This window comes from Rhizoctonia solani, chromosome 6, assembly GCF_016906535.1.
Source record: "Rhizoctonia solani chromosome 6, complete sequence".
NCBI lineage: Eukaryota > Fungi > Basidiomycota > Agaricomycetes > Cantharellales > Ceratobasidiaceae > Rhizoctonia > Rhizoctonia solani.
In genome coordinates this window covers 1,351,232-1,375,631 of record NC_057375.1, presented here as the reverse complement: position 1 = coordinate 1,375,631, position 24,400 = coordinate 1,351,232, and the positions used below count along the sequence as shown (strand labels likewise).

The 24,400-nt window shown below is 48.0% G+C and overlaps 7 protein-coding genes across 7 annotated transcripts; 3 read left to right on the top strand and 4 right to left on the bottom strand.

Annotated features, from left to right (window-relative positions):
• Positions 1–2,174: 2,174 nt before the first annotated feature.
• RhiXN_05863 (C2H2 zinc finger) lies at positions 2,175–3,057 on the top strand (the record flags this gene model as incomplete). Its single annotated transcript, XM_043325679.1, has 4 exons — positions 2,175–2,241; positions 2,290–2,765; positions 2,825–2,855; positions 2,909–3,057. 4 exons carry the CDS (start codon positions 2,175–2,177, stop codon positions 3,055–3,057), a joined length of 723 nt encoding a protein of 240 aa, XP_043181111.1.
• A 2,180-nt stretch (positions 3,058–5,237) lies between these two features.
• On the bottom strand, positions 5,238–6,849 carry RhiXN_05862 (C2H2 zinc finger; the record flags this gene model as incomplete). The annotated part of the gene is made up of 7 exons (XM_043325678.1): positions 5,238–5,476; positions 5,535–5,565; positions 5,620–6,293; positions 6,366–6,393; positions 6,453–6,529; positions 6,583–6,647; positions 6,704–6,849. The coding sequence occupies 7 exons, from the start codon at positions 6,847–6,849 to the stop codon at positions 5,238–5,240; spliced, it is 1,260 nt and encodes a 419-aa protein (XP_043181110.1).
• A 2,431-nt stretch (positions 6,850–9,280) lies between these two features.
• Positions 9,281–12,200, bottom strand: RhiXN_05861 (C2H2 zinc finger; the record flags this gene model as incomplete). Its single annotated transcript, XM_043325677.1, has 13 exons — positions 9,281–9,534; positions 9,595–9,625; positions 9,677–10,353; positions 10,406–10,741; positions 10,794–10,833; positions 10,888–10,940; positions 10,994–11,098; positions 11,148–11,182; positions 11,238–11,407; positions 11,473–11,720; positions 11,770–11,837; positions 11,893–11,983; positions 12,185–12,200. The coding sequence occupies 13 exons, from the start codon at positions 12,198–12,200 to the stop codon at positions 9,281–9,283; spliced, it is 2,124 nt and encodes a 707-aa protein (XP_043181109.1).
• Positions 12,201–13,161: 961 nt separating this feature from the next.
• On the bottom strand, positions 13,162–14,585 carry RhiXN_05860 (C2H2 zinc finger; the record flags this gene model as incomplete). The annotated part of the gene is made up of 5 exons (XM_043325676.1): positions 13,162–13,310; positions 13,371–13,401; positions 13,453–14,129; positions 14,182–14,517; positions 14,570–14,585. The coding sequence occupies 5 exons, from the start codon at positions 14,583–14,585 to the stop codon at positions 13,162–13,164; spliced, it is 1,209 nt and encodes a 402-aa protein (XP_043181108.1).
• Positions 14,586–15,857: 1,272 nt separating this feature from the next.
• RhiXN_05859 (Fungal specific transcription factor domain) lies at positions 15,858–17,663 on the top strand (the record flags this gene model as incomplete). The annotated part of the gene is made up of 6 exons (XM_043325675.1): positions 15,858–15,904; positions 15,955–16,177; positions 16,230–16,569; positions 16,620–16,897; positions 16,953–17,462; positions 17,517–17,663. The coding sequence occupies 6 exons, from the start codon at positions 15,858–15,860 to the stop codon at positions 17,661–17,663; spliced, it is 1,545 nt and encodes a 514-aa protein (XP_043181107.1).
• Positions 17,664–18,466: 803 nt separating this feature from the next.
• RhiXN_05858 (C2H2 zinc finger) lies at positions 18,467–20,084 on the bottom strand (the record flags this gene model as incomplete). The annotated part of the gene is made up of 7 exons (XM_043325674.1): positions 18,467–18,558; positions 18,624–18,654; positions 18,713–19,488; positions 19,548–19,611; positions 19,664–19,776; positions 19,828–19,901; positions 19,948–20,084. 7 exons carry the CDS (start codon positions 20,082–20,084, stop codon positions 18,467–18,469), a joined length of 1,287 nt encoding a protein of 428 aa, XP_043181106.1.
• Positions 20,085–21,502: 1,418 nt separating this feature from the next.
• On the top strand, positions 21,503–24,223 carry RhiXN_05857 (Fungal specific transcription factor domain; the record flags this gene model as incomplete). Its single annotated transcript, XM_043325673.1, has 14 exons — positions 21,503–21,535; positions 21,589–21,614; positions 21,908–21,990; positions 22,038–22,649; positions 22,706–22,736; positions 22,787–23,013; positions 23,083–23,150; positions 23,218–23,311; positions 23,364–23,383; positions 23,435–23,538; positions 23,594–23,680; positions 23,734–23,890; positions 23,942–24,039; positions 24,094–24,223. 14 exons carry the CDS (start codon positions 21,503–21,505, stop codon positions 24,221–24,223), a joined length of 1,770 nt encoding a protein of 589 aa, XP_043181105.1.
• Positions 24,224–24,400: the final 177 nt, after the last annotated feature.

Here is a 24,400-nt window from a genome sequence, read left to right as displayed (position 1 = left end):
AGTATCCGCTCCTGACCGGCTCTATTCTAAAGAGCGGTAAAAGTTTCTCTCAAATAGGTGCGGGCCTTACCGCCCAAACGCCGAGGGGAACGCCACCTACAGGCCGACCGTTCACAAGTTGAATTGTCTATTCAATCGTCTCAGGTCATCAGGTCTCTACTTGTACCTCCACAACGCCCCCTCCCCCCGTTTACATTCATTAATTAAACGTAATTTTATGTTTGATGGATGTGACTCAAATTGGATATAGGTACTGGAATCATCATCGGGCCCAATCCAACTGTATCGCGCCGGGACTCAACCATCCGCCCTTCACTGGCGGGACAGGCCAAAGGGTCAGCTGGGCTTGTGACGGCCACGGGCGTTTCAGAGGAGCCAGACTGGATTGGGTCAAAAGGTTTGGGTTCGACGTGCTCCACTCCATGAATCTATTTGTGTACCGAGTCGCCGTTTTTCTTGTGTGTGTTCACTTCACCCTTTTTACTAGTGTCAATTTACGCCGTCAAACACCCAACATTCACCAAAGGGCCTTTATGGTCGACTCTGACATCATACATAGAAAATACCTCAGTGAATATAATTTCGTTGACACAACTTGGTGTAACGAGGTGTCTCATCTTAGTCATCGTGAGTCGCGGCAGGATGTCGAAGCAACCAGCGGTCTCTGGGCAAAAATACACCCGCGCCCTGTGCATCTAGACCGGAACTTACGCATGTAGGGTATTCTATCCGGCGCAGCAAGCTACCGCTGTTGCTCGCTGAGAGAATTTGCCTATTGTCTGCCAAAAACGCCGAGCCGAGACTCACGCTTAATGCCGGGTGGTTGCAACGTGCATGTAGGCTGGGGTTATAGAGATGTCGGCACGCGATGTACTATCGATTCTAGATGATGATGAGCTATTCTGTTATTTGTATAGCCCAGCGATTATCAAAATTTTGGACAGCGCGGATCTGTCGATGGTTTACAGTCGACTTGGAACTCTAGTGCACGAACCATACTATGGAAGATTTGGCGCGGTTTCAAGAACCCAATTACCGCTGTATTCAGGGCCAAGCGAACACCTGAGCCCAGTGATCTACATTACCCAGGGGATGGATGGAATGGATCTGACCGATTCGGCCCTTGTACTTGCTGGGCAGACAGATTGAAAAATTATCTTTGTTCAGCTGATCTGATCGAATCAGGCTCATCAGTATTGACTGGGCTGACTGAGTTTGAGTGAGTACATGCGTTGCAGAAGGTCAAGGTTGGTAACGTATGTGTGAGCATAGTGTCATAACACGTAATGATTATTAGGTACTTATCCCGCAGGAATTCGAAAATGTGTGAAAATAAGAAATAAAGCTCATTCCCCCTTTTTTTGCGCATCATCCGCGCGCTTGAAAGAGAGCCAGCCGGACTCGGCTCCCGTACGAACGGAAGGAAGCATAACTTTGAACACGGATCGATATAGATGAGGTAAAGTATCAATGGTCGCCCTGGGCTGGCGGTTTCAAGCCTGAGACAACGTTAGAGCCAAAGGAGGAAGCGAAAGGGATGATTTGGTGCACCTAGTTTCATCAAGGGCGCTTATTCTGGGCAGACAAAGCCCGGAATAAGGTTCAAGCGCCACCGACGTCGATCCTGGGGATAGAGACAAGACATTTCCAAAATGTTTGACAGAAGATGGTGGAATATTGAGCCGTTTGAAGAGGTGTTTGACCGGCTACGGTTGCGAATGTACCCAATTACAGCCGGATATGGGAGAAGCACGTCGATCATGAGAAGCGGCGCTTTTTCATTATGAGCACCGCCTCCCGGATAATCGGGGCCAAGGGAGTGGTAAGGCTGCCTGTTTGGGCTAGAAGCGAGGGCGTGCGATCGTCGGGGGACCAGGCACATTCTTATGGACGACACGCCACCTCAAAGTAGAGGATCGCCGGGCCGTTTATGGTGCAATGATCCACTCGAGAGATCATGTACTCTAATCCGCGCTTTGATCTATTTGTCGCATCTATTTTCGCGTGGACGGGTATAATAACCCCGCGGCTTGGTCACTGAGCGACTGACCCCCGTTGTCGACGGCTCATCTCTCTGCCTCTATTCCTGCTGCGCATCGGCAAAACTTACATTACCAAATCGCATCGCCCCCGCCCCTATATCTCCCTCACTGGGCCAGCTTCGCCAGCACATCATGTTTCTCGACCAACCACGCCAGCCGCTTCCAGGCATTCAGGCCCTCTTTGGGATCGGCCGCAATGGTGAGTAGAACGGTCCAATCATGTACTGCAAGCACTAATCCTCTACAGACCGCTTGTCTGCGATTGCCACCATCCCGACTGACCAACTGCCGCCACCCCGCCACATCGAGCCCCGTCTGATGCCCGGAGGACACTCGGACACTGCTGCCATATCCTCCCGCGCTGGCCACTATCCCCCCCACGTTACATCCGAAGTCTCGTACCGTGCCGAACGTCCAGACCGAGACGTCTATCAAACTCGCCACGCGGACATGACGCCCCGAGCCGCTCCCAGTGCCACACTCGCTCCATCTGAGCCCCCATCTCATCATCTCCATTCTCACCACCGGCGCGTCAGCTCGACTTCTTCGGCCTCGGCGTCTACACGGAGCCGCAGTCCTGTTGCCCCTACTCAGCCTCATTCTCAGCATGTGCTGATGCGCGTGCAACAGCCCCAACCCGAAGAATTCAGCAAAGAATTTCTCGCCGCCAAATACGAGTGCCAGTATTGCGGCAAGCGTTTCAATCGCCCAAGCAGCCTCAAGGTGTGTGCGAACTCATTAAATTTACGCTTGATCCAGGCTGATGTCTATATGGCGTGTAGATCCATGTGAATACGCATACAGGAGAGAAACGTGAGTGCCAACATGTGTCATCCGCTGTGTCATGTATTTACTCGGCTTCTTAGCATACAAATGCACCTTCCCTTCGTGTGGGCGTCGCTTCAGCGTCATGTCGAACATGCGTCGTCATTCCGTGTACATAATCAAACATCCCCCGGTGGTCACGGTGCAAATTTATCGGAGTGGCGAAGCGATGATGAAGAAGGGAGCGTAAGCAGTGCTAGCGCAAGTGCTTGTGGAAGCCCTAGCCTCGTGGGCGTGCGACGACATCCCCCCTCGCTCAAACATCGCCTCGGATCCACCCATATGCGCGTAGCCCCAGTATGGGCATGTCGATCTCGCCTCCGACCAGGGAGATAGGTGATATGGGGTTGGGGACCAGCGCCGCACTCTATCGGCTCCCTTTGGTACCCCACTATGGGCCATAAACTGTTTGGGCTAGGTCCCCCTCATTTCGTATGTGTGCGTGCTGCGGACTGCTTCGATAACAAGTTCGGATGGAGCACCACCCACGTACAGCTAGATCAAGTGATATGCCCGTATCGGGGTTTTTTCTACTTATTTTCTCCTTTCTCTTCTTGCTATTGACCGGCTATGCTCGCCCGACTGTATCTGTATCGATTATTATTATGCTGTTCTCTTCGTTTTGCCACCTATTGTTTATATTCTCAGCTCCAACTCAGATGTACCGATTACTGCGCGTTTCTTGTCCTCTTCGTTCGTCGTACCGTATCTATCACGTGCAATAGAATCACCTTTTGGGTGCCACAAATATACTTACTAATTGAGGGACTTGTGCCTCGATCGGCTTGCCGCGGCAAGCCAAGTGTTCTTTCTCACGGCGGGTGGAGTCGATCACGTCGGCTCGGCACTTTGTCAAACACCATCGTTCTTGGGGTGTCAGGTCGGTGGGAACTCGTATGCGATCTGCGTCAAGGGAACAAAGTGGGCGTCATATTGGCGGCTCATTGGCTTTATTTGGGATACACCTTCTGAATTCGGGCGACTCGGAGACTGTAATGTCTAGACGCACCCTCCATCCTGTCGCAACGAGCGGAAGGATAGTTTCTTCGCCAATGTCAACCAATAGATGGAACCCTTTGGATGGGCGCTCGGCCCTGTTCCCGATATACCTGCGGACAAGAACGAAATCGCACCGCACGGAATCTTTGAATTGCGTTGGAGACCGCGCCAAGGTTCTCTAATCATATCCTACTCATACGCGCGCTTCGTGGCCGCGGTGGATATTCACTCACCCACTCATTCACTCACTCACTCGCGACGATCATCTATAGGCCTTCCCCAGGCAATAATTTATTAATAACAACAGAATCCGCACTCGGCTTCTGTCTGCGCGCCAGTAACCATCCCTGGTGTAAGCGGCCTGACGCTTCTCGGATTCCCGGGCCTGCAGATCCCTTTGGCTGATCCTCATTTTGCAAAATGAAGATCGCTTATGTCAGTGATGACGATGATGCGCATACGTCGTTTATTTGCATGTGTATGGAGTATAGAGTAACTGCGTGCAGAGTGCGACTTGGTGTCGCCACACACTGCAGTCGAGCACGGTGCGCGCGTGTGTGCCAGGGGCATTTCGGCGGAACATCCATTCAGTTGTGAAATTGGATGAATATTCGCGCGCGGGCATCGCGGCGAGCACTTGGTATGCGAATGTTGGGGGCTCATTCATAATTGAGTTCTAGGCCGTTTGAGAATCTGGCTCGTCTGATGCAAAGTGCGTGTTTTAGAGCTTGGAGGAATGTGGTAGCCTTTCCTTCCCCCCTAGTGCTTCCTCATATTGTCGATCCACTGGGCAACAGTTTAAACGAGGGCCTCTTACATTCTGAAGCCGAACAAGCTCGGTCCACGTCGTATTGGTTGCAGTTACTTATTTCTCTGGAAATGATCCGTCCCGGTTAATTTGTAGAAGCTGTGGTATGAGTATGGTAAGTACCCCGGCCTATGAGCTCCTGCGCATGGATTGCCATTGGGCTTGCAAATCAAACAATGCTACAAATTCATCTACCAATACTTCCGTAGAGTCTACGATCATCTTGCGCGCGTGTAGCAAAGTCAATACATCGCAGAAGGCAATTTGTTTTGTGAAATAACATAGCCACATTGCATATCATAGGAGGAGCGTGATTCGCATACGGAACTCTTCGGAATGGTGTTTGCCAATCTCTGACTGGTTGCCACCACATGAGCAGATTCATCATACATAATTCACAGCGTGGTGGCTTATCAAACCATAAATACAAACACAGCGAGGCTAAACAACTACGAATCAATTCCAGTACACGATAGGCCGAAACTAAAGGGTAATTAGTGATAACACAACCTAATTGGGCATGGAGCGGATACAGAAATTGGTATATGTGTTCACGTCGATTCTTAGTTGGGGGAGACACGGAATCGCATCGTGTGATGTGCTCTAGAGTTGTAGGGTACGGTGGGCGGGCGACTCGTTTTCTTTGGGCCAGTCCCGTCGAGCTTGTAAACAACATCCGGCTGATGGATCATGCCAGTTCCATAATCCTCTAGTGGGCCGACCCTGTGAGTGAGGAAGTGTCGTTTCATATTTGACTTGGTAGCGAAGCCGGTGTGACAACCCTTGAATGGGCATACGTGTGCTACCAGACATTTGTGAGTTGAACTTATCGAGGATGTAATGAGTGCAACGATACTTACGTTTATCACCAGAGTGCACATTGAGGTGGTCCTACAAGGGATATTGTAAGTGGCCGCTAGTCATGTTATTGCAGCGAACACTTACCTCTAGACTACTCGGCCTACGGAAGATCTTGTTGCAAACAGGGCAGCGCCGGCGTTCGTTCTTGTCAGCTTTCCTTACTGGGCGCGCCCTTGCTGCCTCCTGTTGAGCTTCGAGCGTTTCAGCTCTCCATTTATCAACTATTGAGTTGGTTAGAGGAAGACCGCATTGTGTCTCTGGGAACAGTGGTGGTCCCATAGACGACGCGCGACTTGTTCCAGAGACTATTGGTGACTTTTGGTCCGAGGCGGTCGGTGACCATACGAGGGGCTTTAGTCCTCCTTGGAATGCCTGTTGAAGCGAGTTTGGGTTGACACTTGGGGAGAACACTTCGGTCTTGCCTATGAGTGCGGGGTAGAGTTGACCGGAAATTGGTTCAAGTGAAGGAGTGTGATGAGAATAAGGGGTCAAGTCGGGTTGAGAAAGTGGATCAGCAGGAGAGATAAATTGTGGACCAAGGAGTTCACACAGGTCGAGCGGGTCAGGGCCATTGTGCCATGTGAAGACAGAATAAGGTGTGCCGTCTGTATCACAGGATAGTAGGCCGTCTATGCTGAACCAATATGGCACTCCATCAATCTGGAATGGAGAGAGAAGGTCTGAGAAACCATCATGGATGAGAGTTCCCCCTTCTGAGTATACTCTCCTAAAGTCGTCATAATAATATAAGCGACCGCCTGCATAAAAAAGGGCTGACGAAGAGTTGTTTAATTAATAGCGATTAAAATACAATGACTAAAGTGGCTTACACTTGTTATCGAGAGCTCTGTCACGAGGCTGTAACAAAGGATTAGTGAAATCTGCGTTTGGGACAAGGGTGATTGATGGGCGCTTACCTCCGACTCATTCTCACTATCATCGTCAGAGTCGTCAGAATCACCGGAATCGTCAGAGTCATCAAGCGTGGTAAGACCTAGTGCTGATATAAACACCAAAGAGTGTGATTGGGGGTAGATTGTTCCTCACCAAACAACTCGACGAGATAAGTTAGAGGATCATCCTCATCGTTTTCTCTTTTGACCAACTTGGGTCTTACCAGGAACGCGTCAATATAGATGTACCAAATACCGTTGCACGAGATACTTACAGAGCCAAGGTAGGAGGATTGGGAGTTGGAGGCCCGGAATCACTGTCGTTTATATTGGCGCCCGGCGACGTTTGATCTCCACAATCTGGTCGAGCGGGGCCAATCGTAAGTTCGGATTCGCTAACTTCGGCTTTGACAGAGGACATATTGGCAAAAGAGATACTATCTGAGCCTCGAGGAGTAACTCGAGGGGGGAGATGGTGGAAGAGATGAAAGGCAGCGTTGAGCTTAAGTGGCTCAAATAGCCCATGTGCGAATGAATATGCCTTTTTGGGACGTTTGTTGATTGCTGACTAATACACAGCGCGCCCATCCACCGCCCATCTTTCAGCTTCTGTTGAGGGCCAAGGCGGTGTATCGCTTCACATTAGGGTTATCAAGGATATATATGCGATAGATCTTTGTATTCTACTCGCAGCTCGCCCAATATCTCGTATACCTTGGGTTGTGGTAAAGGGTATGCCTCCGAGCGAGCACGCGTTCGAGGTAGCTTGTTTCATCTAATGACGCCTTTTGACACAAATACAGTTTAAGCTCCGATTTGCAACGTTAGGTCCACCCCCTTACCTCCTAACTGGCAGGTGTTATGATCACTCCAAATGCACGCGTGCTGAGTCTCGAGAAGTTGCGTCACCTACCGGAGTTAAGGTCAATTATTTGACACACGTGTATAGATGGCGGGCCTTGCGGATGGGTTTGCAACCTCGCTTCTAATTTCTAGCATTGTAATTACACGGCGCTCCCTTCGATGCTATGATCAACCGGTCCCGCTACATCATATAATTTATGTGACAAACTTTATACCATTTGATAATCGAAGTATGATTGATGGCTCGGAATACATGTACATGCGCCATTGTTAGTAAATATCGAATATTTATTGGTTCAGTATCCACACCAAGTACTACCTATACATGTACAACTGCTGAGATATTCCGCGGATCCAAAGCCCAAGAGAGGTGTTTGGTAGAAGAGGGGCCCAAGAAGGGAGCCAAATCTTTTAGGCATTTGCATCATATAACTCGTAATCGTTGCTCATGGTCCTGTTGATCTAGAATCTAGTATAGAGTAGACAAGATTTTGATACAACCCAACGAATTATTATAGACTGATCATGTTTTCAGGCGTCGGCTTTAGGATAGTGTTCGGCCGTTCGTAACATATCGCTAATTACTTCCAAGCAAACCATATTTTTGGCTACATGGCTTGGGATATTATAACCCGTACCATCATACTGCCTATCAGGTCCGCCACAAATCAAGAGTGTACGGGTAATTTACACTTTGGGAAAGTATGATAGCTGACAAGATTTCGGTTGCACGGTACCAGCCATTTATTCAGCTTTTCAATCAACAAATTAGGGTGAACTGGGTTTTTGTACTTATAGCGGTTTGGATACCGCACATGGGCGAGCAACCCCAGCCTCACTTGGCGTCCAGTTGATTCGTGCTCAATTTTATCTTATAATCAAATTTATCTGAAATATTACAAGCCTTGGGGACTTATTTGAAGTCACTGTTCCTTGATTGCAGACTTTAAGTGCTAGTATGTAAGTCTTCAATAACAAAGGTCCCGGAACCCCCCAAAGAGCTCCCCCACATGGAGAGATACCTTCACAGCCCCCAGAGCTCCCTAAGTCTTCAGGACCTCCAGCGCTTTTTCTGATGCGATGTGTACAATGAATAAGGTAGCGCGACCGGGTAAGAGGGATGGTAGAGCAGGAGCAAGAAAGGCACTACTCCAGGCCAGAGCTCAATCGGGGTTACTCTATCAAGCAGGCTCGGGTGGGTGGCCAGGCCTAATCATATTCGAAAGAACACACCATTCGAAGAGCAATGAATCTCGAAGAGCAATGAATAAAAAATGGGGGCCTGAGGGGGTGCGTAAACATACTAACGACCCTTTTGACGATTGTTTTGGAGAGTGTTTTATCCCCTGGAGATGTGGCGATTCTACGGAGAAGTGACACGTTCTGAGCGCTGTGTAAATATCACTGCATTTAGTATAGTTCATGTGTGCGCGAATATTCACAGACTCCAATCTTATCTGAGGTGGTCCCTGACAGGTAAACATCAATCAGGTACAACTTGAACTTCTGTGACATCTGCAGACTTCATAGCAAACTACGCCGTGTCGTATGCTCGCTCTAAGATTTTAAAATCTCCCTAATTGTTTCATCATTTCTCATGGCCTACCGGTCCTAAAGGAATCTCGATAGTGATCAACTTCTCACATTTGTGGCCATATAAATTAGGTTCATATAATGATCTGGGTCTGGCGAGTTCCTTTGAATTCATCCACCTGTTTGCTTACCTATTATTGATAGAATTCGTACTATGATTGGCGTGCTTGCCAATAAATACAACCAATTTCCGCGTCAAACCAATCTTCATGATACGTTCATACTATCGAATCATAAGACAATCATATGTATAACTATGGAGACTCGTTTTGGAGTCAAATTCAGTCAGTTATTTTACAAATTGGGCCAAAGTAAAAGTATACATTTCGCATAATAGAAGTCGTAATCCATAAAAATGACAGAAAATGGTCAACAAAGAGCGGCGCTAATCCAAATTAGACGCGGAATCGCCTAGCGAGGTGGGGCGCAGGGCCATAGGGCATGTACCTGTCGTTAGTAGGATGTTCTTCCCCCCACTCGGTCTCGTTACATTTGGCGTTTTTGTCGAATAAGGAGGTTTCACTGAGCATAGACATCGCATAAGGGGTGTAGTTCTCCAGTGGGCCGGCTTGGTGCCCAAGGAAGTGTCGCTTCATGTTCTGCTTGGTGGCGAATGCGACAGTACACCCCATGAATGGGCATCCGTACGCTATTGAACCCAGATGATCATCAGGTCAACAATGCACATCAACCCTCGGACTAGACTCACGCTTTTCGCCGGTGTGGACACGGATGTGCTCCTAGATGGGACTGTATGAGTGATAGACCGGTTCACCGTAGGACCCACTTACGACTAAGCTACATGGTCTGCGGAAGACCTTACTGCAAACAGGGCAGCGCCGATGCTCTACTCCTTTGCGTTTCTTTACTACATGGCGCACAGCGGGCGCTTTTAGGAGCTTGGCAACACGGTCTTGTGATACACAAGTGGCTGGTACGTCCGAGGGAGGGCTACTCGCAGCGAACAATGACGTATCATTGGGTACCGTATCACCAGCAGTAGGGTAAGAGATGCAAGGCGGGATAGCGAGTTGCGTGTTTGGTGAAAAAGTAATGAGAGGGTTACCTTGAAGCGCTCGTTGAAGTGAGTATGAGTTGAGTTCCGGAGTTTTAGGTTTCGCTACTTCCTTGGGTGCAAGAGCGCGTGTGTCGGAGACTGGCGTAGCTACCAGAGCGGGGCCAGAGTCACGCTGAGATTTGAGGCTCAAGTCAGGTTGCGGGACGGTGGTGCAATCCTCGGGCGCTGGCATCTTGTCAAAAGCCAGTAATTGTGGATACTCGAAATAAATCAGATCTTTGATTCCTTGCGATGGGAGCACTGACAAGTCGAACGTGTGGTCCGGCTCACAAATGTTGGCTTCTGCGCTTATGAATTTTTCTGTCGAGGGGTCATGTGCGGTAACACCTTTTGGGAATACTTCCCCAACGTTGTCCGAGACCCCCGATCTATCAAAAGACGACAGAAAATCTTTCATAGTACCGATCAGCGGAATGCCCTTGTAGTACCGGCCAGCACTTACTGCCGAGATCCTGAGTTTCAGGAGATTCCAGCCCTGCCAAACTCGGGTCACCAGCAGCCGCGAAGGCTGGGTTCGGGACACCAGAGCCGTCCAGTATGTTTACCACATTATCATTGTCTTCCATCCACAACTCAACAGGATAGAAGATATTGTCAGACCCGAGGACCCAGAGGCCGTTGTGGAACCAGTATTTCGCATCACCAATGCAGAAGTGAGGGAAGGGAGTGTTCAAGTCTAGGTCGAGTGAGCAAGTGGCCAGCCAGCCGTCACTTTCCGAATACAAGTTACGGCGGTTGTCAAAGTAGTAGGAGCCCCTCGGGGTGTCGAAGTAGTAGTCTGATAAGGAAACATTCAACCAAGAGACCCTCTGCACCACAGGCCAACTTACGTTTTTTCAGATCTCCATCTTTTTCACAAGGACTAAGAATCTGGAAGTGGTTAGATCAGTCTCCCCCCATAAAGAAACTTCTGTCTGAGCATACCGATCCAAAGTTGTTGTCGTCAGGAGCCCCCGTGATTCCAGCCTCCATCCTTCCTGTTTAGATAGTCAAGCTCATGCACGACTATACGGAGTACGGAGGAACCCACGTTCTTTCTCATCCCCGAGTTGCGACTGAACATCGACCTCGTCTTTCGCTAGTTTGCCGTCGATAACATTGTCAGAGCATTTGTCATTCCAAGGGGCGATGGGGCCTAATCATATCATCAGCATCAAATGTGAGGTCCAAATACACTGTCCTACCAAGTTCATCAGTGACAATCTTGATTGCTAGAATCCTATCCCAAGTCAGTCATTACCAGCACATAAATAGCCATTTCGTAATACACTTACGGGGCCGAAGTGGGTTGCTTTAGGGTGCGGGGCTCAAAAGATCCTTGTTCAGATTCACCATCTTCCTCTTCGACACGCCCCGACTGTTGCTTAATATTTAAAGCACTTTGGCTGTGGCCACATTGACTTGCAGAGGGTTTTAATTTGGGAGGGAGTTCACAATTATTTTCCTAAGACGAATTTGAATACGTCAGCTCGATCGTGATCAGTTGGCGCTTGTGTTTAGCTCGCTTACTTGAGGCGAGCGCTCATCCTTGGTGGCAGGAGTCTGATTGTTAGGGGCGCTCTCTGAAGCATCCTCAGAATATGCAAAGACCGCAGTTGTAGCTTGTAAGACGCGTTTCCCAACATTCATAGCTTCAGAACCTAGTTGCCACCATGACCACTTCTTATTTTTCAATGGAGCAATTGGTGTCATTGGTGCTGCAGGTTCGCGCTCATTGCCTTCGCCACTAGCCTTGATACCATCGAGACTAGTGAGAGCTGCATATATCGTTAGCATCAAACGTATCGTGAAAGCGCTATTCCTCACAAAATAAAGTTGTTAGATATTCCAAGATCTCCCCTTCCTCCTCCTCCTCCTTAGCCATATCTACAGGACTGTTCACAGACAAGCCATCAAATAACCCGTATGATAAGCGAATGGAGCTCTTACGAGATTTTCGCGATCATCATAGGAGTGGAGGTGCTAGCCTCCCTCTTCTCAGGATTAGCGCCCAGTACTGCCAGTGGAGGATTGTTGTCGCCTAATTCAGATACCAGTAGGGCCACACAGGATTGTGTTGGAGACATGGCGACGCAAAAATAAGTCGCAGCAAGGTAAAGTTGTGCTCTTGAGAGAGTTTAGTGTGAGGAGTGAGAGGCGAAAATATATGCGGAAGCTTATTTACAAACAATGTGACGGCGTCAATTTGCACGAGGCGATATGCTATTCCTGGTTAACTAACCAGGAAGCATGGCCATCGTGTAAGATGTCGGAGGCTGAAAGCCTGTGTAACTCCTATCAAGACATCTAATCTCACCCTTAGGTCAGAACACTTCTTATCTCCCGAAACACACGCATCTGAAGTTTCACCCGTGCTGCCTACCGGCTTATTTCGTCTTACCGGTAAGTAAATGATATACAAAGTCCGCCATGCGCATCATGCCCCACTACATGCGGCCTACGCAAGTTCAACTGTCAAGTATTCTCACAGGCACCGCCTCGCCGGCAACTTCTGTGAGAATAAAGTCGTTTTTGTAGAATGTATCATCGCAAAGATCGGTCGAATGTGATAAACTTACAAATATTCTTTTTGTGAACTTGCACACTGGGATGGGAAATAAATCAGAATGTCTGGTAGCGTTCATTCTACCGAGGTTAATGTATGTGTATGGCCGCTCATTTCGGCGTCTAGGAGTGAATGTCCGTGTGACAGTGTGATAGATTCGATCAGCGCCTATTCCACACTGTTTTGATATACGAAATCTGTGTTTGAAGAAATTATGGCTGGGTTGGATGATGCAATATCTCGTGTTCACGATGTACCATGTTGATTCAGGACAGGACAGAAATGATGGATACTGAAATCAGTAGAATGGCAGGGGTGTGGTCAGTAGACAGAACGGTCGCTTCTGTGGTAAAATATCAATGTGTCAAGTGATCGCTTGTGCTTTGGGGTTTAATGCAACCAGTAATGTCATAGGATAGCTCATAGTGGAAGTATACATATATGTCGTTGCACAATAGAAGTTGTAATCCATGGAAACGATAGCGGGCTGTACCCAAAGAGTGGGGATAAACTACCTCGATATCAGACACAAAATTGCCTAGTGAGGTGTAGGGCACGAATATAGGATGACACCTGCGGTTATCGCCGACTCTACAAGGCGAAATAGACCCACGGTGCTTTTCGCCCTGCTCGATCTCGCTGGGTTCACGAATTTAACCGAAGATAAAGCTTGAAATAAGCATAGAGCCTACATAAGGGGTGTAGTTCTCCAGTGGGCCGGCTTGGTGCCCAAGGAAGTGTCGCTTCATGTTCTGCTTGGTGGCGAATGCGACAGTACACCCCATAAATGGGCATCCGTACGCTATTGAACCCAGATGATCATCAGGTCAACAATGCACATCAACCCTCGGACTAGACTCACGCTTTTCGCCGGTGTGGACACGGATGTGCTCCTAGATGGGACTGTATGAGTGATAGACCATTTCGCCGTACCATCCACTTACGACTAAGCTAGGTGGTCTGCGGAAGACCTTACTGCGAACAGGGCAGCGCCGATGCTTTACTCCTTTGCGTTTCTTTACTACATGGCGCACAGCGGGCGCTTTTAGGAGCTTGGCAACACGGTCTTGTGATACACAAGTGGCTGGTACGTCCGAGGGAGGGCTACTCGCAGCGAACAATGACGTATCATTGGGTACCGTATCACCAGCAGTAGGGTAAGAGATGCAAGGCGGGATAGCGAGTTGCGTGTTTGGTGAAAAAGTAATGAGAGGGTTACCTTGAAGCGCTCGTTGAAGTGAGTATGAGTTGAGTTCCGGTGCGTTAGCTTTCGCTATTTCCTTGGATGCAAGGGCGCATGTGTCGGAGACTGACATAGCTACCAGAGCGGGGCCAGAGTCAAACTGAGGTCTGAGGCTCAAGTGAGGCTGCGTGACGGAGGTGCAATCCTCGGGCGCTGGCGTCTTGTCAAAAGCCAGCAATTGTGGATACTCGAAATAAATCAGATCTTTGATTCCTTGCGATGGGAGCACTGACAAGTCGGACGTGTGGTCCGGCTCACAAATGTTGGCTTCTGCGCTTATGAATTTTTCTGTCGAGGGGTCATGTGCGGTAACACCTTTTGGGAATACTTTCCCAATGTTGTCCTCGGCCCTCGAGCTATCAAGAGACGACAGAAAACCTTTCACAGTACCAGTCAGCGGAATGCCCTTGTAGTACCGGCCAGCACTTACTGTCGAGATCCTGAGTTTCAGGACGTTCCAGCCCCGCCCAACTCGGGTCACCAGCAGCCGCGAAGGCTGGGTTCGGGACACCAGAGCCGTCCAGTATGTTTGTCACATTGTCCTTGCTTTCCATCGACAACTCAACAGGGTAGAGCATATCGTCAGACCCGAGGACCCAGAGGCCGTTATGGAACCAGTATTTCGCATCACCAATGCAGAAGTGAGGGAAGGGAGTATTCGAGTCTAGGTCGAGTGAGCAAGTGCCCATCCAGCCGTCACTTTCCGAATACAAGTTACGGCGGTTGTCAAAGTAGTAGGAGCCCCTCGGGGTGTCGAAGTAGTAGTCTGATAAGGAAACGTTCAGTCGAGGGATGCTCTACACCCGGCGCCAACTTACAGTGATTCTCTTCCATAGCGACTCTTTGTTTTGAGGCCTGTCTTAAAAATCCCATGAATAGGAGTGAGTTTTCTCTCCTCTTTAACAAATAGTTCATATCATACTACAATTTCTTAGAGTTCTTGTCTTGTCCTGGCTGGAGGGGTTTCTGTTCAGCGACAGGGACTTTACGTATTTATAACCTACAAGTATAGTAATATGGCGTGACTCAGAGCTCACAGGTGAGCGCCATTCGTAAAAAATGCGAGAGCAGCGACAAAGGTTGAAATCAAAACTCCATGCAACTTTCGACTCCGAAAGTGCTCAAATCCCAAGTGACACTGGTTTAATGTCCTCGATATATGCGCCCCTCAAGCTCGAGGTGCGCCAATATCGTCTATTTTAGATCAGTGAATTATACATCATGGACTAGGCAGGCGTACCCCCATGAGGTTAAGAAGGTGGATGCACGTATACCACATGTGTCTTACATGCATATGCAAAATTAGATAATAATTTAGTTCCGTGCCTCGTGCCTTCAAAACGACAGTGCGCCTGAGGTCGATCCGCTGCGACAGAAATATCTGCTACCTGCATGAAGAAGGAAGAGAAAATTGAGAAGTAATAGGGCTTCCGAAAAGTCTGCGATGATAGGACGATTATGGTTGCCTCGTTGAGTACCAGACAGGGGATGTATATCTTTTCTGATTTTCGGGTTCGACATGCCATTCATGAAGTCAGTCGGTGATAGTGGCAGAGCTCGTGTAAGATGGTAACAGTATAATGACGGGTAAAAATAAGCAATCATAGAACACTCTAGGAATGGGGGCATACTGAGCATGAATTCGCGGGGATTCGCCTGGTTGACGTCAGCCCAGTCAGGAAGGATCATTCGATACATGTGTTGCAATAAGTTGATTAAGCCACTTTCAAATTCTCGACTTGGAAAATTAGAATCCAAGAGAGATATGCCCATACGGTACGGTGTTCACAAGCGTGCTCAGATGGGGTTGAGCTTTAAGGTTGGTCCCAGATTTTACACGTGACCGTCCATTTTGGGTATATCTCTCGAAATGGCTCACTTTGATAGACCTGGAATCATCTGCGTTACCAACCGGCACCTCGGGCTCACTTAAGCTTGCTCTCTAGCTTTATGTATTTGCTTACAAATCCTTATCATTTGCTGTCATTTCCCGTTCACAGCAGCTCAACCAGAACCGTCGTTCCCATCAACTTTTGTTGGCTCGATTCCTCAAGACTTCTCGGAACCACTTGCTCGCTGAATCAAAATATTACTTTATTTACCTCTATGGCGCCGGGACCTATCGGAACGAGCTGTTTGACATGCAAGCGTCGGTATGCACACTAGTTCTGGCCTAGCACGTGCTTCAGTTGTGCTGATATAGTGCGCAAGATAGCCACAAGAAGTGCGACCGACGGAAACCGATTTGCGAACGATGTTCAAAGGGAGGCTATGAATGTCTAGGATATGACCACAATATATCGGCTGGATACACCGATGCCGATGATGAGCCTTTGCCGTTGAACCGCCTCCAATCGGAATCATCCAGTTCGTTATCCTCACCTCACAGTAGCGGCAGCGGCATTGGGAGCAATGAATTCCTTATTGTGAGTGAATATCGGCCTTAAAGACAGACAATCGGTCATGGTCGTACGACAGTTGGACGATGCGATGGGTGCTCGAAGTATCTATGGCGTGCGCGAAACAACCCAGCATCTCATTCAACCGAACACGGCACACATACCACAGGAGAATCTTTTTGACACGGCTCCGCCGTACTATGCAAATGTTGTAGCTCACGGGGATCCTCCTCCCACGCGACCTAAGCACCAACCTACTATGCCTATAACAACATCACCACATATCACAAATACTGCTATTTCCCAAGTAATCGACCTCTCCACAGATCATTTGTTATTTGCACTCGCTTCTCAGATACCCCAAGGAGTTCCACTACCGCCTGACATACGAGACACGGCAGAATACGTAATGTCGAGCTGTAAGGCCAGTCCTTCGACCTTAGGATCACAATGTTCTAATTTTTCGTAGTGGAGCGTGTGCTGGGCGTTACATATTTTAAACCTCATGGGAAACAATTAGGAAGATTCCTTGGACAAACAGCATGGCGATTATCAACATGTAACTTTGCTCGTCAAGGCCTGCTCATATATGCCAAGATCCGTGACTCGATTCTGGAGGGCAGTGATTCTGGAAACGAGAGCACGTTTGCTCGTTGGATCGAAGGGCATGAGCAAAGGCTGTCTACTGGTCTCAATCAGTCATTGACTCCCTACGAACTCCATGAGCGACACCAAGATCTCCTGGAAGTGGGTTGATGTAACTAAATTGCTAATATGAGGGCTGACTCTTCTAGATGCGCAGGTATTCTACATCAAGATTGGTATCTTCAATGCCACTACCACTTATCGACTACTGTGCCATCTTGCGCCAAGCTTTCTTGAAACGGTCTATTCCGATCCAACACTATGGTCGACGCAGCAGGACCCCTCCTTGGTTTCCATCGCGCATTTGCTCTCCTCCTCCCGTTATGGGCCAGCAAACTACATGCTCATGGATGTCGTGGCTTCTATGATATACGGAGTCCCTCACATCATGCAGTACAATGCGGACGTCGAGCCTTTCCATACCCAACCCCACTCTGCGGAATGGATGAACTGCTTTCCTGGCGAATTTCTGATACTGCTTGCCAAAATCAATATCTGCCGGGACCAAGGATCTGTAGTTGATGATTGGTTAGACATTGAACGACGATTAGTTTCCTGGGAACCTCGGCCCAAGTTCGAGCCGGAGGGATTAGATTCCTCTAAATCAGTTGCATGGCTGGCGCTCCAAGAGACCTGGAGGCATACGCTGCTCATATACTTGTACTTGGTAAGCGCCTTGGAAAAGGTCGTTTTCTTAAAGTTAATTCGTCTTTTACCAAAGGTTCTATACGGCGTCCCTACCGATGACTCACGAATACAGACCTCAATACGTCAAATATTTCAGATCCTTGGAGTCATCCGGCGACAGAACCCACCTATCGCAAATGTCCATTTCTTTGCTCAGTATCTAGTAGTGAGTGGTTTTTAACACAGTTAAACAAGAAAAGTGTCCAATCCAAGTAATCAGGCGGGAATCTGTTCACGCACCGAAAAGAGAAGGAGGCTAGTACGCGAACGGCTTGGGTGCGTAGCCGAAACTCGGCTTTGGGTAGTCCATGGGCCAGACATTGTACCAATACTCGATCATCTGTGGCTCGGGGCTGCAGTTGGAGGGAACCCAGTTACTTGGAGCGATTATGTTCATTCGAGGCATAGTATGCTTCCTCTGTCCGGTTAGGCTGAGAACTTAACGCATGCACACCTTCATGTTGTAATTCGCACTAGTAATACTGACGGACCGGTGCTTGGCGCGAATGTTTTTCACTCCCTAAAACTCTAACGTCGGTTTCAACTACAGAATGACATACATCAATTACCTCCTCGCGCGTATTAGCAGTATAGACTACCTGGCCGTCTCCCCAAAGCTTAAGACTGATTATTTTGCGCCGCGCGTACATACTACCTGACTATGATGAAATACGAAGAGCGCCGGATCATTTTAGGGTGTATCAACTTAGGCAGATATGTGCATAGGATTTCGATGAGCGTCTATCGTGATTTGGATCAGTGGTGAAATGCGAGCGCATGTGTCTGGGTGAAAAGTCAAGGCGCCAATTATTTGCCGCGTCTAAGTAATTTTACTCTGAGGGATATTCCTAGTAAAAAGGAAAGAACAAAAAGGTACTAAATTGGGTAAAGCAACTACGAAAAGGACAAGAACAAGTTTACAAAAAAAAGTGCTAGAAAGCTTTGATTCACACAAGAACTAGTAAAGATTTAATCACTCGGATCCTACTTTCCTCCGTTTGTGTGCTTCGTCTGCTGGTGTCGCTGAAGGTTTGTGATATTTGTGGAGCTATAGTCACAGTCGTGGCATTTGAATGCTATTAATTACCAGGGATACTCAAGGTCAGACATTAGAGTGCAATGGCATATTTGAATGACTCACGCTTGACCCCCAAATGAGCGTTCATATGAATCTATAGGCACTCTACTATTAATACCCTTCTTCCGCTTCTCCGTGAATCAAAAGCTTACAGTTAATGCACTTGGGCGCCGTAGAACACGGTTGCAGATGGTGCAAGTTCGGCGAAGGACCGACTTGCTTGCCGCCGGAGAATCAGTACTTGTCCAAGCCGCGGAATGGTGAATAGGGGTGAGCGGAACTGGAAGACTAGGCGGAGCCCCAGATGAAGACGGAAGTAGCTGTGCGTTGTTGGCGTGTTGATAAACACGGTCATTGAGTTCCACGTGGGCGAGACCGACTTGAATTTCACCACCAAGGTTATCGAGCATAGGAGACCGATTGACTATGTCTAGATCGAGACCCTCGAGAGATTGCCACAGGGTGCTGTGAGAGTGGTCGGCAAACAGAGCGCACTGTTCCGCGGGAGCCTCTTCACTGGAAATGAACTGCTCCTCCGTGGTGGGGCTGGAATGCATCCAACCTACATCGTATAGTCGGTTATAGTCCCATGGATACTCTGATGAAGGGCAAGTTCCGTATACCCAGTCGAACACACATCCCTGTCCTGGGACATATTCGAGGCCGTGTGCTTCTTGACTTGAAGCTATGCGAGTTCGCACTGGGCGAAACTCAGCATAGCCATTGACTTCACCAAGTGCTCTAGAGCCAGGCCCAAAGCAGAAAGTAACGACGTTTGATCCTGTATTATCGAGCTTTACGGCGAACAAATTGCCGGGGGTTTTGGGTACAACGGGACCGTTGCGGAACATGTGTGTGCCTTTGGGACGGAAGTAGAGCTCCCCATGACAGAGCAACTTGTATTCGTAATTGTTATGGTCGAAGAAGGCTATATGCGCATATATCAGTACATAGCCAGCGCTAGCCCAGTAGTGGGAACCCACGTACTTGCACATCCTACAACACTATTCTTATGAACCCGGCAGGTGTTAGGGGGACCCTTGGATACAGGCTATTGTGGAATCAGTATGGTCAAGTCCCCGGTGCCCTTAGGTACTACTCACTGCGCGTAGGAAACCACGATGATTACTCTTGGGCTTAGGAGAAGATTGTGCTTGTCCTTCCACAGCACTAATGGGTTCATGTCCCTTGTTTAGCTTGAGATCGTTGTGCGTCGCTACGAAGACAGATGAGAACCTGCGCATACAGCCTTATGAAGAACGCCTACTAATTTGTTCAGTCTTGTTAAGAGGTTTCTTGATATTGCTGTTTGGCTGATTTACACGAGCTCCCACGAGTTTCCTTCTCAAAGGTAAGCTACGCGTCTCCAAATCACGAATTCACAAACCTCGTGATCCCGATTACAAACTTGGAGGAATGAACAAGGTCCCTGCTGGCTTTCCGAAGAACAGATGCTAGAACTAGGGGTAATGGGACCTGGAGTGCGTAATCGAGAGCCAATATGATAAGGAGGGCTTCTGCCATGAGTGTTACGAAGAAAATAAAAGAAGTCATTTTAAGCAAATGGAGAAGTAACGCCCTGAAACTGAGTTAGAACGAGAGGAGGATATCGAACTGATGGTGGTACAAAGCTTCGATATATAGTCTTACATAGGCTCATCATTAGATAACTCATCCTATTGAATATTGAGCTTCAAACTGATGCGTCTCTTTAGCAGCCGAGATTAGGTTATGAGCAGATGGGTCGGCGCTCATCACGTGCACGCAATAACTAGCTTGGGTTATCAGTTTACCAAAATGGGAACACTCAGACCCCTTAATTCTCAAGCTATTGATCCGGCGGATACTCGCTCCGGTCACTTGCGGGTATGTAAGGGGAGACCGAAGACGGTTCGAGTCACATTTACGTCAGCGCAATTTCGCTATGAACACATGTCCGGCGCCAGCATGCATGCTCATGCTTATCATGCACAAGACCGAGACGAACGAGGTCTCGAACTTCTCACAATCTTTGATAGTATCGGTCTCGAGGCAAGGGGATTCTGATTATCGCGGTCGGCTGCTAACCAAAAAGACTTTGCGGTAATATCACCCGGATGAGCTGGCGGAGAATTCTGCGCATCCAACCAGCTCCTCGACATGGTAGTGTAGTAAAACCCAGAAAAACGAAATCAGTATTAACAGGAGCTACAATCGGTGATATGTCACAAGCGACGTATCACCGAAAGGTAGCACACTCCACATCCATTCCATCTCCGAGGCGTGGAGTCATATTGCTCAGGAAAATTAACACGGACGTGGTCCGGCGATAAAACAGGAATAACCAACTAATGGGTAGCGCCTCGAGGTGTTACACGAATACACGAGGCGCGAAATATTACCCACTAACGTCATGCATGTCAGGCCGAGGATCAGGTCGTTTCCGTTACGTCTTCTATGGGAGTTATTTCTGCGATAGTCTACAGTCCCAGAACAATCAAGGCTTAGCCCGCAATATCTCGATTATACTTCGAATTACGCACAATTTTGCATTGGGGTTTGGATGCTACCGCAAAGTCGCTGGGTGGCTGCGGTCATTGTCGGCACTTATAGGTTATAACTATAATTAGCCGTACCGGGCGCTTACTACACCGCCTGATCGCTAGTTTCCGGAGCCACCAACGACCAGAGCATTCTTACTCACACCTGTAACCTATATTATCCGCGCAAGATACGACATTGTCCTTTCAGCCTCCACTGAAGCACCAAGCCTTTCATTTGTCAGGATTTTGAACCACAGGCTAGCCTGCGGGTCCTTATATTTATATCGCACACCTTCCATCTTCCTGCGCCAGCCCAAAGCTTCGACTTTTCTTGTTATAACTTTTCTTCTTCACTCGGCACCTACGTTCAAATAGATTCAACGGATCATTGCTAGCGCTAAAGAACATCCCATTGGCGAAATGTCTAAAAGGGTGACCCTTGGGAAAGCTGAGGTAGGAACCATACAAGAAGCTGCGTTTGTATTCTTGTTCTGACTGATATTTAGGCATGCCGTCAATGTAGGAAACGCAAGTGAGTAGTTTTTCTTCGATTCTCCCGGGCACCCAAGTGACCACTTATTAGAGTGGTAGGCACCTGGGAGTTCATGCTGCAGGATTCAACTGATTCTGATCCCGCCTCCCTCTGGTAGAAATGGTACGTAGCTTGTTGCTGTATCATTATTGATTGCTATTTGACCATGGACTAATATATGTTGCCTTGTTTCCTCCAAGTGATGCGGAACGACCATGCTCCAACTGCAAACGAACACACAACAAAACAATTCGAATCCATCCACATTTGAGTCACATAGCACCGAACTGTAGCTATGACCAATCTCCAACCACCCCACCGGAGAACAACGAAGACCTTTCCGAGCAAAATTTACTCAAGTTGGAAGCACGAATCGGTGCGTGTGATGACCACTCAATGTTGGGGTTTCCTGATACTTTATAGAGGAACTGGAACAACGGCTCAGATTAGGGAATCAATATCCTAAAGGTAAGCTCACTGGGTTTGGTATTTTCACGCCTCTAATCGAAGCAGAGGGTCCATCGCCCTCCACTCTTCATAGCCCATCGTATTACAGAGGTGTAGCGGCCCAATCACTTGACTATAGTTCTATGCCTAGCGGATATGACCCTTCAACTCGCACATACAATCTAACCGATTTCACGCTCATGGCTGAGGACTGGCCCTTGGAATTACCGCCCAAACCCCTGATGCTCCATCTGATTGATATATTTTTCGTTTGTTATCCCAACTCAAGGCGTATAATTCACCGACCCACATTTTTACTTCAACTATTAGAACACCATTCCTCGCCGCGCTTCCCTTTCATTCCTTTGCTTCATTCTATTTGTGCTGTAGCCGCAGTTCATTCACCTCATGTTACCGTTGCACCATTACCTGACTTGAGTAAGTACCCAGTCGACGATCCCTTCCAAGACAAAACGCGGGTAGATCAAGGGCGCGACCTCATGTTTGACGAGCAGCACTTTATTCTTTCTAAATACCAGTGTATGGATGCTGCAAGGGAAGGTGTGAATCTTCTTGGAGTTATTCAAGGTTAGCCGTGGCGACCACTTGCTAGCTATTTAGAGCTGAACTTGAATTTCTGGTAGCGTGCATTATCAATTCCTGGTGGGCTTTCTCGTAAGCCATGATGATTGTGTGAGCACGGCGTGTAATGACACTGTTATTAGATGTGCTCGGTGGTTTGATTTGTGGGCGATGAACAGCCTCGCGATGAGGATGTGTATAGCACTCGGCTTGAATTTCTCGGATTCTCTCTATAAGCCACTACCAGCCAAGGCTCGCGAGAAGTTCCTCATTGGGCCACCAACATCACACGTTGATGTTGAACTCAGGAGAAATATCTTCTGGCTCACCTATTGTTTGGAAAGGTACCATTTGTTTGCAGGACCATGGGGTGAGTGAAGACTTTTGTTAGTGATTATAGTCATTCGGTAAAGTTCGCTGATATTGTCCTGAATGGAAGTTTTCGATATCAATGATGATGATATTCAGCAAACTCTCCCCGGAACACTGGACGCATTTGAAGCTGGCGTATGCGTTGGAATTTTATTAATCTGTGTATACCGCTTACGACCCCACTTTTTCGTTTTCATTTTAGTTCGACGATGGTCAAGAACGTCAGAGTATCTTTTCTGATGACTTATTTTCAACCCATTATAACAACCAGGACGATTTTGCTATGTATATTAAATGTGCGTCAATTTTGATCACCTTCCTGGAACCATAATGACCAAAACACTATAGGTGCAATTATGTTATCCCGAGTACATTCCACCACCTCCTTGAAACATCATGTCAACTCACTTCAACCCTAGGTACACGTCATTGAGTTAAGGAAGTTACTCAACTACGGAACCTCGGATGAGGTTCGAGACTCCCGGGAAATGAAAATCTTAGAAACCATAATATCCTCAACACGGTATGGATACATACACTGTCCAAGATCCACGCTGTTTACGTCTACAACCATATAGGCTCTCTATAAAAAAGCAATTCAATCCCATCGAACAGCTTTCCACGTCCGCTATCTCCAATACGTTTGTCACTCACGTCGCACCTCTGTGGCAAGTGGACTGAGTGCCTGCCCTGGTTCCTGGATCTAATACGTAAACAGGGCATCTATCAAGTTGCACGCCGAGATCGCTAACTGGCAAGACCCAAGTTGCGAGTCTTCTAGCAAAGCTCTGGCGGCAGCACGTGGTATTCTTCGCTATACGACCGCATTGACCTCTAGCCCCTTTGACTTTTCTCGAATCGATCGGGTTGTATGCGTAAGTTCTTGCCCTCAAGACTTGTTCAGTATACCTAAATATTATATTTAGCTCCCCTGGTCATCGGCGGGTAGAGCGCTGGTGCTTTCCCTCAAATTTGCTCCTGAAAGTCTGGCACCAATTCTTCGAGCTGAAATTCGGTTAGCACGGTAAGCTAGAGTGACCCTACATTGAGATTTCCAGCTTACGCGCTGAAATTTAAGAGCCAATCTCGAACTTGCCGGCAACCGCGTTATCCTCTTTCTGCGACAGCGGTGTTCGTTTGACAAGGAGGCAGTTGACAATTTGGGTGAACGGGAGGCGGCAAAGGTGTTTGAGGGCGATGTATTTTGACAATTCATCCATTATGCTTCTGCCTGTTCATACCTTCATGTTGTGTGAATAACGAATCGCGGGCTCGAATAGATTATGTGTTTATTAGCTCGAGTTCTTCTTGAATTAAGGCAAATCTCGTTAGACCAGGTCCACTTGGCTTTTGGTTGACAGATTGAGGTTATGTAATATGTCAGG